Raw genomic sequence first — 16,718 nt, 5'->3', positions numbered from 1 at the left:
AAACATTTCCCATACAAATAGCAAAAGACAACAAAATCTGTTTCCTCTGGCAATTTGAAAGAAATGAGAAATACTAACTACAATACTGGAAACAATCATTAAAAAAAAAAAAAATCTGGAATTTAACAAAAAAAGAATCACAGGAAATCCAGCCAAAAATAGGAGATATCTATAGAGACATGCAAAACAGGGTAATTGATGGCTGTATGATTTTTCAAGATTAATTTAGTCACATTACAAACAGTACTACTTGCGGGAAATATTATTACTAACACTGGGGGGAAAAAAAACCAAAAAAATCCCAAAAAACAGAGAGGCTATGTAAATGTTTAAAACACTAAAAGATCCCTCATCTGCATGCTGGAAATATACTCCTTAAAATACACTGCCCTTGGAAAGTAAAATGTTTGGACTGCAATTTCAGATAGACATCTTAGTGTCTAGAGATATCGATGTTGAATTCCCCAGATTACAGCATTCAAAACCATGCAAACATCGACTTCAGAAGAGCTGGAGACTGGCGAAGTAGGTTAAATTAGTATGATCCTACATGGTTTTAGACATATATTGAAGAAACCAATGAGAGATTCAACAGTCACTGCCTCCAAGATTACAGTTAAATACTATACAATTTAAAATAAGATTTGTATTACATGTTACTACTCCAAATGCAGCAGATCTGGCTTAAGGAGTTATCCCTTTAAATTAACAAACTGTTTTGAGGAAGTCAGATGATGTAGTGGCCACCAAGCCATGAACTGTGACCCAAGAAGTGTGAGCAAAGGACACAGGAAGAACACAGAAATCCTTCCGAGAAGGGACAGCCTGGGAATCTCATGTGATAACAACAAATTTTTATTTATTTATTTTATATAAACTCCACCACTGTCAGAATACTCGAACACAAACTATACCTTAAGAGACAGACTTAAAAGAACCATAATATCTATATGGTCAAACCAAGACAGGCCCAAAGTTTTATTGAAAAAAATAAAAATAAACTAAGCTAAACAGATCAATAAAGCAGCTACAGAAACCCCTAGATAATAAGACAAGACATTACTAGCTGGGGCACAGCTCAGTTCCCACAGAAGACTTTGAAAGCCCCCTAAAATAAATGGATCAGACTGTAGAGGATTAGTGTATACTCTTAAGAAGCAGGGATTGTATCTTCATTCTTTTGTAAAATGCTTAGCACCAGCCAGCCACCTGGCCATCTGGAAGTACTGTTTGTACTCTCCAGAAGAGCTGTTAAGATTCAGTGTAAGCTTTATAAAATACAAACTAACCAAAATAAGTGGGCAGCACATATATGCAGTCAAGTTCAATTCAAATGGGGTGCCTTAAGGTCCTTCTTAATACCAGGAGGCTAGTCAGCACTTCTAAGGAAAAGGTGCAACAAGAGATCATGGAATCCGCAATACTGCTTGCTTGCAAACGCAAAGCATGCAATTAAGTAGGAAATACTAATACAGAACTCTTTCCTTTAAAAGGAAAAAGACTAGCAGCTAGTTAGAGATAGGCACACCAAAATGGTTGAGCTCTTATGACAAGAGGAAGAAATATATTCCCCAAAGTACTATCACATCTAGTATCTATTATTATCTATTTTATTCTCACATCAGACTGCTTAAATGCTTTACCCGGCCACAGTTCTGAAGGCACCCAAGGACTGTCACTCCCATGTTAATACAAATCCCACACATCTCATCCAAAACACAAGTACCCCCACCACAAGAGGAAGGATCACATGCACACTAGAGCAGACACTACATACATTAAACTAAATGTGAACTCAGGAAGAAATGGGAGAGACTACATTTGAAGAACATACTCAACCTGCATTCCCACAATATGAACAGGCTGCGGGTGTCCAGTACTGGTAGCTAATTAAAAAGGTATCCCACCCTTTCTGAGCAGTTACACTGTTGTGGAAAGAAGCCAGGTGTTGAAACAATTCGTCCAGTCTATGGTTTATAACACAGTAATAACCTGCAAGCTGACCACAACCACCTTTGAATGAATTGAAAACAAAAGGAATGAGCTTTGAAAGCTGCTATGCAGGAAGCTAGTCAGCCAGACCCACAGACACAAACCAGCATCTGCATAGGGATAATCAGATAGTCATCTCGAAGAACTTGTGAATAATGTATTCCCACAAATTCCTTTCCAATTCAATTTTTCACAAATTAAGTTAAAAAAAAAATCCATAAAGAACTCGATTGTTTTACATACCAGGGTCATATGATGGTGGAGGTGGTGGCGGGAGTTTTCCACCGTCTTTAAGATTAAGTCCTTTGGCTGCTCGTATAGTTGCTATAAATTCCTCATGCTTTCGTCTCCAATTGGAAGGTTTTTTGGGTGGTTCTGGCTAAGAAGCCAAAAAAGAAGGAGCTTTATATGTTTGAAGCTCTTACTTCAAGCTAAGTATGTGCCTTATTTTAGTACACAATATTATAGTTAGATTTCTTCCAGATCCTAGTTGATCTAATTATCACAAACTGCCAGCAGAAATAAGCATTCTTATAATGCATACATAGTTTTCCTAAAATGTTCATATGCAGAGCAAATTATAACATACCCGTGGCTTAAGAGGTTTTACTGTGGGAATGTCAGTTCCTTCTGCTCTCTGTCGGCTGGAATCAAATGTTTTCCTTTTCTTGGCAGAAGTTTTTTGGCAAATAGGTCCATGCTTTTTCTACAAGTAGAAGAAAAACAAAAGGAGAACACAGAATCAATCAGCAAACAAAGCCCAACTCTTGATGAATAAGATCAGATTGCTTTCAGTCAAACATATATGCCAGCCAGTACTTTTAGAACAGAACTACAGAAGTCACAAATGCATACACATGGTCACAAAAAATTGAGAGATGAAGAAGAAAACTAAGAGGCATCTGTATTTTCTCCTTGCAAATAAAAAAACTGATGGCAGGTAGGCAGCATTTGCACTGAGTGTCAAGACAAATCAGAGGTGTCTGAAATCCTTATTCATGCTTAAGGACAGCAATTTCTATTAAGACTGTAGACCACAGCATTTTGAAGATATTTAACAAAACACTTAATTTACTAGCTGAGACTACATTACACTAGGGCTTACATCTGCAGAGGCAAGGAATGATTCTGTGACCATAGAGAAGACGCTTTCAGAAGCAGGTATTTTCAGAAAGTGATGGGACGCCGAAATAAAATTAACCTCCTTCTAAGCTTCAAAACTGAGATAATTAGAACTGGTAATTCTTTGGGAGAAAACAAACAAACAAAAAACCCCACACTAACACCAAAACCAAGCACCCAGATGTGTTTTATTTAGCTATAGTGACCATGGCTTAACTCTCATATCAACTTATCAGATCTAAGAGCCAAGAGTGCTCATACCACTTACCAGTGCCGCTGGAAAGAAAGTCCTTCCACAAATCTTACAGGGCAACAGATCTCCAGTTTCCACTATAACCTCACCTTAAAAAACAAAACACACATACTTCTGTAAGAAAATTTGTTTAATTCATGATCAAAATTTCTTCCTGGATTGCTAACTTCATATACTTAGCAATAACAGTGATTGCTGCCAAAAACATGCATTCTTTGAACTGTGCAGAGACTATGCAGATCAGAAAGGAAAAGATGACACACAAGTCCTTGATACATTTCTGGAAGCAGCTAGGCCTGGTAAGTTGTCAGCATAAATTCTGATAATTGACAATATGAAACCCTGCACCTTTAAAGAGATGCCTGTATGTCAACATGCAAATGACAGATTCACTGTAAGTCACAATGACAGCCAAAACACACACCAATAATAATGATATTTAGTGGATATTTCTGTCTTTGGAAGAGAATCATGTGTTATAGTATCAAATATAAGTCATGTCCCATCACTTATTTTTCCTCTACTAAGTTAAACTATTGCACTTTCTCTTGTAAAGGAAAAATATTTAATGCCATTTTTACTATATATTTTATTCAGATTTTTACTGGCAGTTTACGAAAGCATTTCTGATGTTACTATTCAAGCATTGGTAAGAAAAATGTAAATGGTATGCTTGACATACAACAAATTCACAGAATCAGATAAAAGACTAACAAATCAAAGTATCCAAGCCTAAGCAAGCAAATAGATTCGTATAGTACACGTTATGCAATGGAGTCACGGCAGAGATGAAAAACTCCACAGGGTTTCCCAATAGCAGGCATCTATTCTATTTAGCACTGTACTAGAGATACAGGGTTATTTTTATACCACATACACATCAATAAAGAGGCAGTAAGTTTGGATTAAGTTTGAGTGACCAGGTGTTTTCTCTGTACTCAGTCTGGCTATTGCAGACAATACAGCTCCCTCTATTTATACAAAGTTAAAACAAAAACACTTTGAATTGACTTGTATTTCAGGGAAACTGGTGGCTTAAATTAATGAAGTTATGAACATAGTAACGTTTGATGATTTGATAACTTTTTGTTCCCAGTTCTCCAGTGGAAAACAATTTTCCATCTAAACATACACACTTGTCAATTGACTGTAGGACCAGTCCTAAAGATAATGGATAATTTAACGAAATGTTTCATGGCAAACAAATGTAGATTCAGGCAGCCATGGATCCCACTGAAAACCTTTTCCTCCAAATGTAAAGATTAAAATTGAGTGAGATTTCTAGCACCAATATGTAACTATTAGGTCTATTTCTGCCTTTTTCAATTACTTCAATGAAATTCATCATCAGTACATAACAACATACAATGTATTAATTGTATTACTATACTGCAGTGCACAATCCATCTTAAGAGACATAAATTGTACGAAAAGTGTTATTCCCTAACACTTTTGCTAAAAAGTTCAACTTCCTCTCTCACTTGTTTCAAAGCTGAGGATTGTTTTAGAATAATGTGATAAAAGGAATTTTATAGAAATACAATATGACATATGACAGTTTGTGTACTTAAGAAATTAGCTGAAATAAATCAGAATTTGTGATCTTGAAATCAGGTGTATAGTATAAGATTAAGGATTTGACCAAGAGAAGAATTCTTTCAACTATCTGCCGTAGTAAAAGAAAAAAAAGCTACATTTTCCACCATTTTCTTCTGTTCACTGAACTCTGGAATTCAAGGTTGTGTTTAAACTCACCATTAAAAGAAGTAGACTTGATAGATGCTCACCTGATGGAGCAGTGTTTACATAGGACATATCAGTGCACAACGAATGCCAATTAGAACTCACTGCAGCTACAGTTACAGAGCTGGATTTCCTTACAGCATTTCCACCCTCCCCTGCCGCTAGCAGGTACTCAGACACGCTTGCCAAGAGCCACTTCTACTGCCAACACCTCCTCCTCCATAATACAAATCAGTGAGCCAAAGCACAAAAGGAAGTTATTTTAAAAAATTAAAGTTCCTTAAGTTTTGTTAAAAGTGGGAAGCCTACAGTCCTTTATATTTGCACACTTAGCCTTTAATCATTCCTCTGTGATTTTCCTCACATTTAAAGTGGAAAAAAACCTTGTGCTGGTTTGACTGAAAATGAGTTAATTTTCTTCATGCAGTTAGAAACTTTTCTTTTTCATAGCTAGCATGGTCATTATTTGGACTTAGTTTGAGAACAAGAGAGAACATCCCAGCACAGAGTTAATGTTTTTAATTGCTCTGGCCTGAGAGCCAAGGACATTCTAAGCACTCTGCCCACAGGTGTGAGGCATAGAGGAAGGGGGGCATGGATGGTGCAGAGCTTGACTGACATCCAGACTGATCAATAAGACTATTCCATCCCATTAGCATCAGGATTCATATTTAAAGAGAGTCAGGATCTTCTCGTCTCTCTCTCTCTCTCACGTGTTCTTCTTTGCTCTTTTTGTCAAAGCTGGGAGAGTTCTGTTTGGAACGTTTAGTTTGGCCTTTCGCCCTTTGGGCCTTACTGCCTTTTTTCCCCCCCTTTTTTTCCTCTCTTCAAGATCAGCTGTTTGGGACCAGGTGCTGCCTCCTAGAACTGGCTGCTTGGTATGGACTGAGTTCGTGAGGAATTGCATTGAGTATCTATCTATTTCTACTATATATATATTTACTAGTAGTGTATTACTATTTCGTTATTTTATTAAACTGTGTTTATCTCAATCTAAGTTTCTCCCTTCCCTTTACATTCTCTCCCCTATTTGGTGGAGGGGGCGCGGGGGGTAAGGGAAAGTGGAGAGTGAGCAGCTATTGTGGTTATATTGCTAGCTTGGATTAAATCATGACAAAAACGAAAACCAACAATCAAACAATCCCCCCAACCAAAAAAATGAAACAAAACACCAACAAAAAACCCCACAACACACCACACACAAAATAAACACCTCCCCCCAAAACAAACAAACAAACAAACCCCCACCAACCCACCATAAGCACAACGAAACCATGAAAGTTAACATTTCTCTCTAGGAGTCCATGAGCCTTCCCTTACAGAAGGGCTAGCAATGTCACCAACATGTAATCTGATAATTTAAAAATAAAACATGGGAATAAAATTGTAAAAGTTGGAAAAGAATTTTGTTTTGTGGGTCTTTGTTTTGTTTTGGTTTTGATTGTTTTGTTGTTTGTTTGTTTTTAAATGCATCAGAAATGGTTGTTCAACTGGGATGTACTGGGGAATGGGGGGAAGAGGTTAAGAGTGAACCCTCAAATCAAGAAACAGAAGAAGGATTTGCCTGGTATATGAGTCTGAGAATAGAGACTGGTAGTAAGAGGGTGTCATAGCAATTTTCTTCAGACTTCTTTAAGTCTAGCAACAACACAGGGATTACCCTCATTTTGGTTATACAACCACAGACCACCCAAGATTCAGCGGCTACACTTATTTTTCCTTTTATCGTCTTTAATACCACTAATCAGCAGCAGTTTACACGCTTGTATTAAACATGAATGAATATAGTTAACTTGGAAAAGGACAGATCTAATTATTACTGTTTATCTAATCTAAACACACTTCAGGGAAAAAAGAAATATGTTCAAAATAGTTATGTGAATACCAAAGGAAGAAGTAGTACTTCAGTTGAAGTGATGCCAGAACTATGATAAACAGCTTTCCGCCCTATTCTTCTACTGTTTGCCTGAGGCCAGGTCTCAAATAAAAACAGAGTTCAACCTAGTAAGATGCTGGGTATCTGAATTAAACAACTAGATTGGAAATTTTAATAGCACTACAATAATCTGATCACCTGTGTTTCTAAACTGTCCCTGTCAGAGTTCTTCCTCTTCCAGCTACTTTCAGAGTATGATCACCTTCAAAATTATTTTTTCCTACCTACATATAAGTTATTGCACACATTCCTCTTGAATATGGTCACAGCTTAGTTACCCATACTTTCTGTTCTTGAAGTTGGCGTTTCACTGTAAAGTTTGAGTGGACCTCAAAGCCTGGCAGCATAGCTGTACGTTCAGTTTCTAGATGTAGCACAGTGCTTTCAATATTCTTATAGGTGAGTTTAGATTTCCTTGAAACCTAGATTTCTGGGGAACAACTTTCTATCTCTACTCTCATGTATAAATACAGCAAGTGATTTACAGCAGAAAGTGCTAGCTGCCTGTTCTCCTATTTATATTTCTCAGTACAACGTGTGGACCCATCAATGCACACAAGGTCAATCTGACATAGTCACAGACATAATGTTAGCTCTTGCCATCATGTTTACAAATTAAGCAGTTGTGTAAATAGATTCCATACCTAGAGGGAGCAGAAGTCTTCAGTATTGCTGAAGAGCAATTGATTGAAGTTTTATTACAGTTTTCTCTTTTGGAGAGCTTTGTATACCCAATTACGTGTCTGCACTTTTATATACAAAGTAGAGAATGCTTCAAAGAAACAAGATTGCATTTAGTAACGGTATTTTGTCATGTAAAATCTGACTGACCACCCTTCAAAACATTTATCTGCAGCAGTGACAGTACTAAGTAACTTGGGCCTGACAACTGTGCTAATCAGAACCATCAAGCCTCACTGAATTCAAACTTGCAGAAACACTCTGGTACGAATTCCAGCCTTGAGACTAGGTACCTATTTGAAATAGTTATTATTTGAAGAGTGCTTGCCAAATTCTTCTCCTGCAAAAACCTATTTATTGCTTTTACCATAACTCTCATCTCCAAAAGTGAAGTATTTTCCACTTAAGAGTTCCACATACTTCAGGTATGAAAAAAATATATTGCATTCCCCACATTAATTGGAATCTATATCATCAAGCCACAACATCTTGTTCTTTGGGGACCGTCAATCTCCAATGTACATCCACTAATCAGTACTGATTGGGTTATACTTTTTAATCAACACGTTAACTAACAACAGTCTGAAAAGACTAATGACAAATACCATAAACAGCAGTCACCTAAAAATGGTACCAATGCAGTGACACAGGTAGGAAACACTTCTTTGAACAACCAAATACAAATTAGAGCACTAATTTTTAAAGAGCACTAAATAAAATAATGAAAATATGAATGTACAAAATGTATAAAAGTAGAAAAAAGTATGCCAATAACAACTGAAAATCAGGGTGTAAGTTTTGCAACTTTTCTTTATTTTGCCAAAACGACTTCTGAAATGCAAATGAAAGTCAGACATATATGCCATACTGCTTAACAGCAGGCAATACTTGCCATACTTTGCTAAAGTTTGCTTGATAACTGACCATGTGCATGATGTACCCCATCAAGCAAATTCCTTCTCATCTATATGCTATTTAGCAGTTTGCAGGAAGTGTTTTTGAGTTTTTAATGCAACTACATTATTCACAATCATGTAACAAATAGCAGACAAATCTGCTTTTACCTATATGCCCCTAATTTTTGAGGAAAACCTCATGAATTCTTTTCTACTTCTTGTATTGACAGTGCTGTCTAGTATTGAGTAAACCCGTCACTTCTGCTTCCAAAAGGTAACAAAAAGCAGTATAACTTCTATTCCTTCAAGCTGAAAAGCTCAAGTAAGACTTTCATAGTATCTCTGCATGTCTTTATATCAGCTCTTCAGCCTGACAATGCTAGTGCATTGTATTTGTCAAATTACTGCATTGAACATGAGTCTGGTGATGGTTGGTTTGATATTACTTCCTTGAAAATAACTTATCAAGGAGGGTCCCAATGCCTCAAAGTGACAATCTGAAGGAGGATTCTGTGAATAAGGGTTTTTTTTGCGACTGAGAAATGAATTGCCTGCAGTTAAGAATGGTTGTAAAAGCAACAGATGCACAAATTGCGTCATGGTGTACTCCCCTCTTCTACAACCATCTGTCCTTCTTTCCTCCCTTCCTTATATGAAGCTTAACTTTTAATGTGAAAACATGCCAAAGCCACGCTATACATCCTTAAAAATAAGCAGCTCTCCTGGACTGCTCTCAAGGGCTGCATCTCATGGTACTCTTTCAAGCAGATCCCTAAACAAGCCAAAGTCTGCTCTCCTGAAGTTCAGAGTTGGGATCCTGCTACTTGCCCAGCCCCCTCCTCTCAAAATCCTGAATTCAATCATCCCTTGGTCACTGCAGGTAAAGCTGCCCCTGACCTTCACATCTTGCATGTTTGTAGGTGTGAAGTCCAGCAGGAGTGCCTCCCCTTGTCAGCTCCTCCACTATCTGGGCCAGGAATTTGTCAACAATGCATACCAGAAGCCTCCTAAACACCCACAGCAACAATTCCTGCATTGGTCTGCCTTCTAACCCAATCCATAAGGTCCCAAGAGGCTCCAGAGTGAAGCTCCATGCATTCCCACTGCTCTCCCACATAAAGGGCAACTTCCATCCTTGCCATCTGGCTGGTTCTTCCTGAAGAACCTGTATTCATCCACCACAACACCACAGTCCTGTGAGCTGTCCTATCAGCTACGTGTGATCCCAATATGACTGTAGCCCTGCAACTACATGGACCTTCAGTTCCTCCCATTTTTCCCCATACTGTGAGTGTTAATATTAGTACAGGCACTTCAGAGAGGCACTCAGTCATGATGATTATCCAGAAAAATCTATGAGAGCTTCCCCTGCAATGTGTATGAAACACAACAAAACCAAAGGCAAATAAGCAAAGCTATTTGATCAATTTGACTTCCCAATACATTATTTGGTCTTCTATTAATGAGCTTTAAGATCAACTAAGGCTACCAGAAAGCATGTGACCTGCAAAATTTATGTACGTTACACAATTCTGTTTCGGAATCATAAACTCACTATTCTCCTGTATTAGGCTACAAGCACTATGATGACTGTAAGCAGGCAGTCAAGTGAAGATGAGCCTTCTCAAACTAGCCTTAAACCAAGACTACCTTGCACCATTGACCCTCGAAGTAACTCCTGGACATAACATACTCTACTACCCAAATGTAATCGGACAGAGGAATCCCAATCTAAGTCTGCCTGCTTATAAGAATATTACTTGGCTAACAATAAAATCATATGCTAAAAATAATTTTGATAATAAACTTCATTTATAATATATTGATTCCTAGCTTGCTCCTCTACCCCAGAATTTCTTGAAAAAGTAAGTAAAACCCTCCCCCCTCTAGTCAACTGTTTAACAGAAGCCTGGAAGCAGATTTTACTGAAATGCAACAACTGTTTTTGATAATAACTGTATCGAGTGTGTGTGCAGGTAAGACACATTAATCTTCCCACTATATTCAACCAATTGAATTCAATTACAAGATCAGTCTAGCTTCTGCAAGTCAAGTTAAAAATGCAAGAATTCTACAAATGGTATAGAAAAGAGGGTAAAATCTGTTAGTCCTAAAATGCTGAAGAAACTAATCTGACACACTCAATTTCCTGTCCACACATATTAATTCCTTTCCTTTAAAGGTGAAACATATTCTAATAGTGCACTTCCTATCAACCTAAACTTAGTTTTCAGAATTTTTCCTTAAGTAAAACTTTTCATTTTAAATTCTTCCCCAAAACATAAATATTAACCAAAAATAAAAACATAATAGCCTTAGAAAAAGTAAATATGTTGACCACAATTATCCAGTGTACAAGATGTCAAAATTAGATCACTTAACAGAGGTACAATTGTGCCTAGTCAAACATAGCAGTTCAATGCAAAGTCATTATTTATCATTGTGTTTAAATGACAATGAGAAACAAATTCTTAAAAAGAATATATATTAGTTTTGCATTTCAATCTTTAACAGTTTCCAACTTGTTGATTTAAGAACAGTACCATAAAATTAATTCTTCCTTCTGTTGGACACAGAGATATTTAAGAAAAAAGAAAAAAAAAAGCTGGTGCAGTCCAAAAAGGCAGGAGCCTGTCTCAAACGGTGCTTAAGAAAATGGCTGCCAAAGTAAGGAAGCTGCTGCATGCATCCAGTGAGACAAGACAAAGATGAACACAGAAAGGAAAGGAAGACTCACACTAATATTATTTTTTTGTTTTTAAAAAATAAATAAATTCCTACACTAATGGGGGAAAAATAAAAAAAAGACCGAGCATTAGCTTATTCAGAAATTCTGCCAAAGCAAGCATAAGCACTTGCTTTCAACAGCCACATTACTAATATAAAACTCTGAACTATAATGCTTGCACTGTTTGGGGTGGAGTGGGGCGTCTCAAACATTATCAGTGCCAGCGAAGGGTCCAGAGACAAATGCTATTACAGCACAGATGTCAGCTCTCAGCAGAAGATGCTGTACAGCGACCCTTATTCTTATGAGACCTCGAGGGCACACCCAGACTGCTCAGAGCCTGAATGCTTAATCACAGTAGTCCCTACTTGGCATCTGCAAGGGAAATCTCTGGGTTTGAGACTGCAGGCTATTTCCTGAGCAAGCAGCCACCCAGTCCCTTCCAACCACAACCAGCCTTCTCTGGCTGCTGAAGGAGAATGCTGGGGCTGGGGCAGCACTGCCATTACCTACCACAGAGAGCTGGACTTTTGCCCTCAGACACAGCTGCCCCTCTGCCCTTTACTCCTCAGGCAGTAGCAGTCCCGACCTGCTGGGATGGGCTGTGAACAAGTGTGGGAAGCGGCATTTAGTCGGCTCAAGCAGCTGTTCCCGGCATCCTTCCAGAAAAAACAACAGACTGTAGAGAAGCCGATCAAATGCCACCATTGGACTGCTCTGGCTTAAATGAAGTCAGTAATTCAGTGCTTGGATCCCCTCCTCCATCTCCTTCAAGCAAAACAGAGAGCAAACATGCCAATGTGACAGGTTTTTTTCTTGCCATCCAGAAGTGAGATGAACAAGCCCGTTAACCCATCGAAAATGGTTCCGAGATTCAGCACATGGTTGACTATTCAGAAAAGTATTTTTAACCTCTCCTAAGAGACCACTACATTTTAAAACACAGTCTATTGCTCTAAGTATTTTCACCAATAAATTAAATGAAAATTGAATAAGAGCCAAACAGCACACAGGCTGCAAAGTAATAAGTGCTGAGCTAGCAACTTTAGATTTAACTTTCAAAGTATGCATCAGTCACTTGTAATGATGTGTGTGCCCTGATTCCTCTTAGAAAACCTGAAAGTTATAAATTTGACTCACAGTAACAATCTAGTAATATAACAATACTGATATACAAATAAAATAATAAAGCAACAGACTTAACGAAAACAACAAAAGTAAATTTTAGAAGAAACATTTAAGTCACACAGAAACCTACTTTGCCATTTCACTGAACATTTAAACTTGTGCATAGTACAACACTGGAAATATTATTTAGCTTTTTAAATGTCACTAATGCAGCTCCACAAGCCAACTAATACACATTCAACTCCCTGCATTATGGAAAGAATCCTTATAAACTGAATAGAGTTATTCCTTGTTAATAGCATGCTTAAATAAACAGAAATAAAACAGATCTTTCACCTACAATGCTGAGCTTCAGAAACGCAAAGCACGAGCTCCCGAGGCTGAAAAGTCCAGGCCAAGCACCCTGAGCCCAAGGGGGTCTTCCACAGTCATAAGAACACACCAGCAGAGTGTTGCCAAATGTCAAAGTCTTGTCCTCCACCATAATCGCATCCCTCACATACAGAACTGCCAGGACCCGCTGCACAAATCAGCTCTGGGAATTGATTTTGCTAAGCACTAACATAGAGAGAGAGGAGGCTGAGCCAGATTTCAGAAGCAGCCTATATTTCCATATCAGACGGATATGACTGTGCAGGTGTGCTTCTAAACACAAATTTAATCTAAAATGGCAACCAGCAACGTTCTTCTGAGTTGCCAGTGGAGCAATGACTGGGAAAAAAGCATGAAATCCTACGAAATAATTTACTGTTGTTATTGGTTTTGCCTACACTTTTTCTGTCTCGAGGATATCTTTCTACAGAAACTTTATTGGAGCCTAACCTAATGTGCATTAAGACAGGCAGCGTAAACTGATAAACTGTAAGTAAAAGGAAAACCACTTGCTTCAAATGTTTTGAAGAAAAAAAAATGAAGTATTTTATGTTGCGGGAATTTGTTTAGAGAAAGAAAAACATAGCACAAAGTGACCCACAAAAATGCAAAATATTATATTCTTCACTTTCGAGAACTCTGACATTCAAAGATGCTGGGTAACAGCATGGGATATGAGTGTTTACAATGCAAGGACACCTGAAGTTTTAGAAATGCCTTATTATCTGTGTTATTCTCAAATTAATCTTGAGTGTTCAGAAGGAACATTTCACATCATGGAAAAATGATGCGATAAGCTCTAGCTTTTGAAAGTACTTTCAAGAAAAGGTTTCCTGAGTAAACATGAGATTTCACCTATGACTTAGCAGTTCTTCCTCCCATCACTCTCAGTACCTACTGAAATACAAACAAAATGTAAACCATTTCCAGAAGATTTGTAAAATCAGCGAAGTCAAAACAGACAAATTGTACTCCAATAATGACATGTTTTTTCAGGCTTCTGCTGTTATCTATGGATCTGCTTCCTTCTCACCCTCTGTTCTGAAGGTGCTACTGCTTATACAACACAGTTGGCATAGCTGGGCCTTGCTAAGTTAGCTCACAGACAAATCAATTGATGGATGGATGGGCTGCAGATGATATGCAGTCCCAGCTGCAGTGAAATACATAGCTGACTCAAAATTAAAGCAAGTTTTCCACTTCTGGACACGCAACTTACGGTTGTCACAGGACTGTCATGAGAATTGGAATGCTTGATAAATGATTATTCGATAAACAGTGGATGCTACCTTAAAAATTTAAAAGGCATTAATAGTCAGCAAAGTATAATGAGTAAATCAAATAAAAGAGAACCTCTTGTCATTTTACTACCATGTCATTTTGTAAAAATTGATGAAGTCACTAGGCATAAGAACAGAATCTGATAACTGTAAAATCTAGTAGAGACAGAAGACAGGTATTCAGTAAGAATTACTTCTGTTCTCCAACTGTGCTAGAAGGGATAAAGAACAAAGGCTAGCTTGTGCTCACTCCTGTTTAAGCACTCAGTTACACCTAGTGAAGCACAGCATGGAAGGCTTAATGACTGTTTCGTGATAGTTAGAACAGGTCTGTATTTTTACTTAAGAAATACAGTTAAAGCAGCTTGCCAAACGCAGTGAGGACAGGCCTACCAAAACGCTCAGAGAGCAAGCTGTAGCTTCACAAATTCCACACTGATATCTACGTTATGCTGGATCCTCTGGAGGGTGATGATATCTTCCTTAACGCAGCTGGCACAGGATAAAGTTGCTAATACTCTATCAGCAAGTACATACCTAGTCTTCACTGCACTGAACACACTTCCCTAACATTATAAGCGTATCCTAACACGTACCGTAGCCATCTGTTTGCCGTGAAAGGACGCCTGGCAAAGATGCGCGCACGACTCGATGCCGTGCCCCCCCGCGTCCAGGGCACCCGCCGCCTGGGGCAGCACACCGAGCGGGCTCACCGCGCCCCGAGCTCGGCCAGGCAGGAGGGGCCGGCGGGGAACGGCCCCAACCCCGCGGCTCGGCTGAGAGACCCGAGCAGCGCCCGAGACAAAGCGCAGCGCGGCCCTGCCCGCCGGCCCGCGGGGCTCCGGGCAGGGAGCCGCTGCCTCCCGCCTGCTCCCCGCCCCAAAAGCACTCTGCCCCGTTCCGCGGCACTCCCCCGCCTCAGCCCCATAGCCCCCAGCACTCCCAGCTGCGGAGCGGGGCGAGGCCGCCGCGCCGCCTCAGGGGGCTCCGAGAACAGGAGAGGCAGCGCCCGGGCCGCAGCTCCCGCCGCCGCCCGAGCACGCCCCGCCGCCGCCCGAGCACGCCCCGCCGCAGCACAGAGGCGCAGCCCGGCCCAGGTGCCCGACCGCGGCCTCCGGCGAAGGGAGGAAACCCCCCACCGCTGCCCCTCACCTTCCAGCCCCTCCATGGCGCTGCCCAACCGCCCGCTCCGGCCCCGCCGCTGCTGTGGAAACGCCGCCACCTCCCGGCCCGCTAACAACCGCCGCTCCCATTGGCCGGGCCGCGCGGGCGGGCGGGCCCGGGCGGTGGCTCCTCACGGCCACAGCCCCGGGGCGGGCGGGGCGAGCCAGCCAGCCGGTCTCTCCGCCTGCCCGCGGGCAGCGCCTGATGCTGCCGAGCCCTCCTGCCTGCCCCCTATGCCTCAGCGCTCTGCCGCCAGCCCGCCCCACTCCCCCTGGCCGGCCCGGGCCCCTGCTGTCCTCCGGCAGCCGCCCGTCGCGGGGAGCCCCGAGCCCCCTCCGCCCCTCAGGCCCAGGTGGTGCCACCCGCCCTCCGGCTGCGCCTCGCTCGGTCGGTCACCCCGAGGGAGCGGGGCAGCAGGTCTGAGCGCCTTCCTGCAAAAGCCGGGCCTAGCCCAGCTCTGGTGTGATCTGTCATGTCCGTACGTTGTGGTGATGCTGTGACCAGGGTGTTCCAAGGGTAGCGCTGCATGCGAAAACCGAAGTAAAGCAAGTGGGAAGAAATAATTGTGCGACTGAAAAAGCAGCAGAGCCCCACCGCCCTCAGCACCCGCAGCCCGACCGGAGGGTGCAGGGGTGCAGCGCAGCGTGGGGCCACCACAGGTGCCCCTTTGTTTGGGGCAGTCACAACAAAACCACAAAAAAATGGTTTTCAACTTCGTGTCCTGAAAATAATTGCAGGCAACGGATTCCGCCCCCCCTTTTTTTCCTCCTGTCGTTTTCTTAACTGAAAGAGCTGCTGATACGAAATTAATACCTGAGGGTATTTCCTGCTACAGAATAACATTTGAGTAAAGGATGTTTTTGGAAAATGGTGCTACTAAATTGCTATTGACTAATGAGTATGAATAATGCTCAACACACACTGAAACTCTTCTGTTCCTTTTACAAGAACCCTCCACATTTTTGGCAACAAAAACACTTCAAGATTTTTTTCTCCAAGAAATTATTTTAGAATTAATTCTTAAGATCTTTTATTTTGCTTGTGGCAATATGCCATGAGCAACAAATAAAGTTTTTCTATGTAAACTACAATAAATCTTAAAGAACTTACTACTATCTTTACAGGCACATGTAAATAATTTCTCTTGTTATTCTAGACGAGCTGGTTGATACGGATTGACTTGTCCATAGAATCACAGTTACTCTCCCAATCACGGTGTATCTGGGAACGCAACACAAAGGAAGCAAAAGAAATACATAAAGCCTAAATTAAATCAGAGATTATTATCATATTGTCTTCTCTGTATCCCCTTAGCATGGGACAAATAGATCCAGATGCTGCATACCAAACGGCTAGCATGTAAACCAGGATTCATATATGATTAAAATAATTCTTTGAAACCAAAAGCTTGAATATATATGGT

At 40.5% G+C, this 16,718-nt stretch overlaps 1 protein-coding gene across 2 annotated transcripts in view; it reads right to left on the bottom strand.

Moving 5' to 3' along the window:
• ZC2HC1A (zinc finger C2HC-type containing 1A) overlaps positions 1-15,353 on the bottom strand; it is a 36,824-nt gene extending 21,471 nt beyond the window's left edge. For both annotated transcript variants that reach the window (XM_065628419.1, XM_065628420.1), the window contains exons 1-4: positions 15,284-15,353; positions 3,383-3,456; positions 2,582-2,698; positions 2,236-2,371 (exon numbers count right to left, since the gene is read on the bottom strand). In XM_065628419.1, the coding sequence (XP_065484491.1) occupies positions 2,236-2,371; positions 2,582-2,698; positions 3,383-3,456; positions 15,284-15,299 (343 nt within the window). In that variant the 5' untranslated portion in view covers positions 15,300-15,353. The remainder of the gene's footprint in view (positions 1-2,235; positions 2,372-2,581; positions 2,699-3,382; positions 3,457-15,283) is intronic.
• Between the last annotated feature and the right edge of the window lie 1,365 nt (positions 15,354-16,718).

This window comes from Caloenas nicobarica, chromosome 2 (genome assembly GCF_036013445.1).
Source record: "Caloenas nicobarica isolate bCalNic1 chromosome 2, bCalNic1.hap1, whole genome shotgun sequence".
In the NCBI taxonomy this organism is placed as follows: Eukaryota; Metazoa; Chordata; class Aves; order Columbiformes; family Columbidae; genus Caloenas; species Caloenas nicobarica.
The sequence above is the reverse complement of the archived record's forward strand: the minus strand, read 5'-3'. Positions and strand labels throughout refer to the sequence as shown.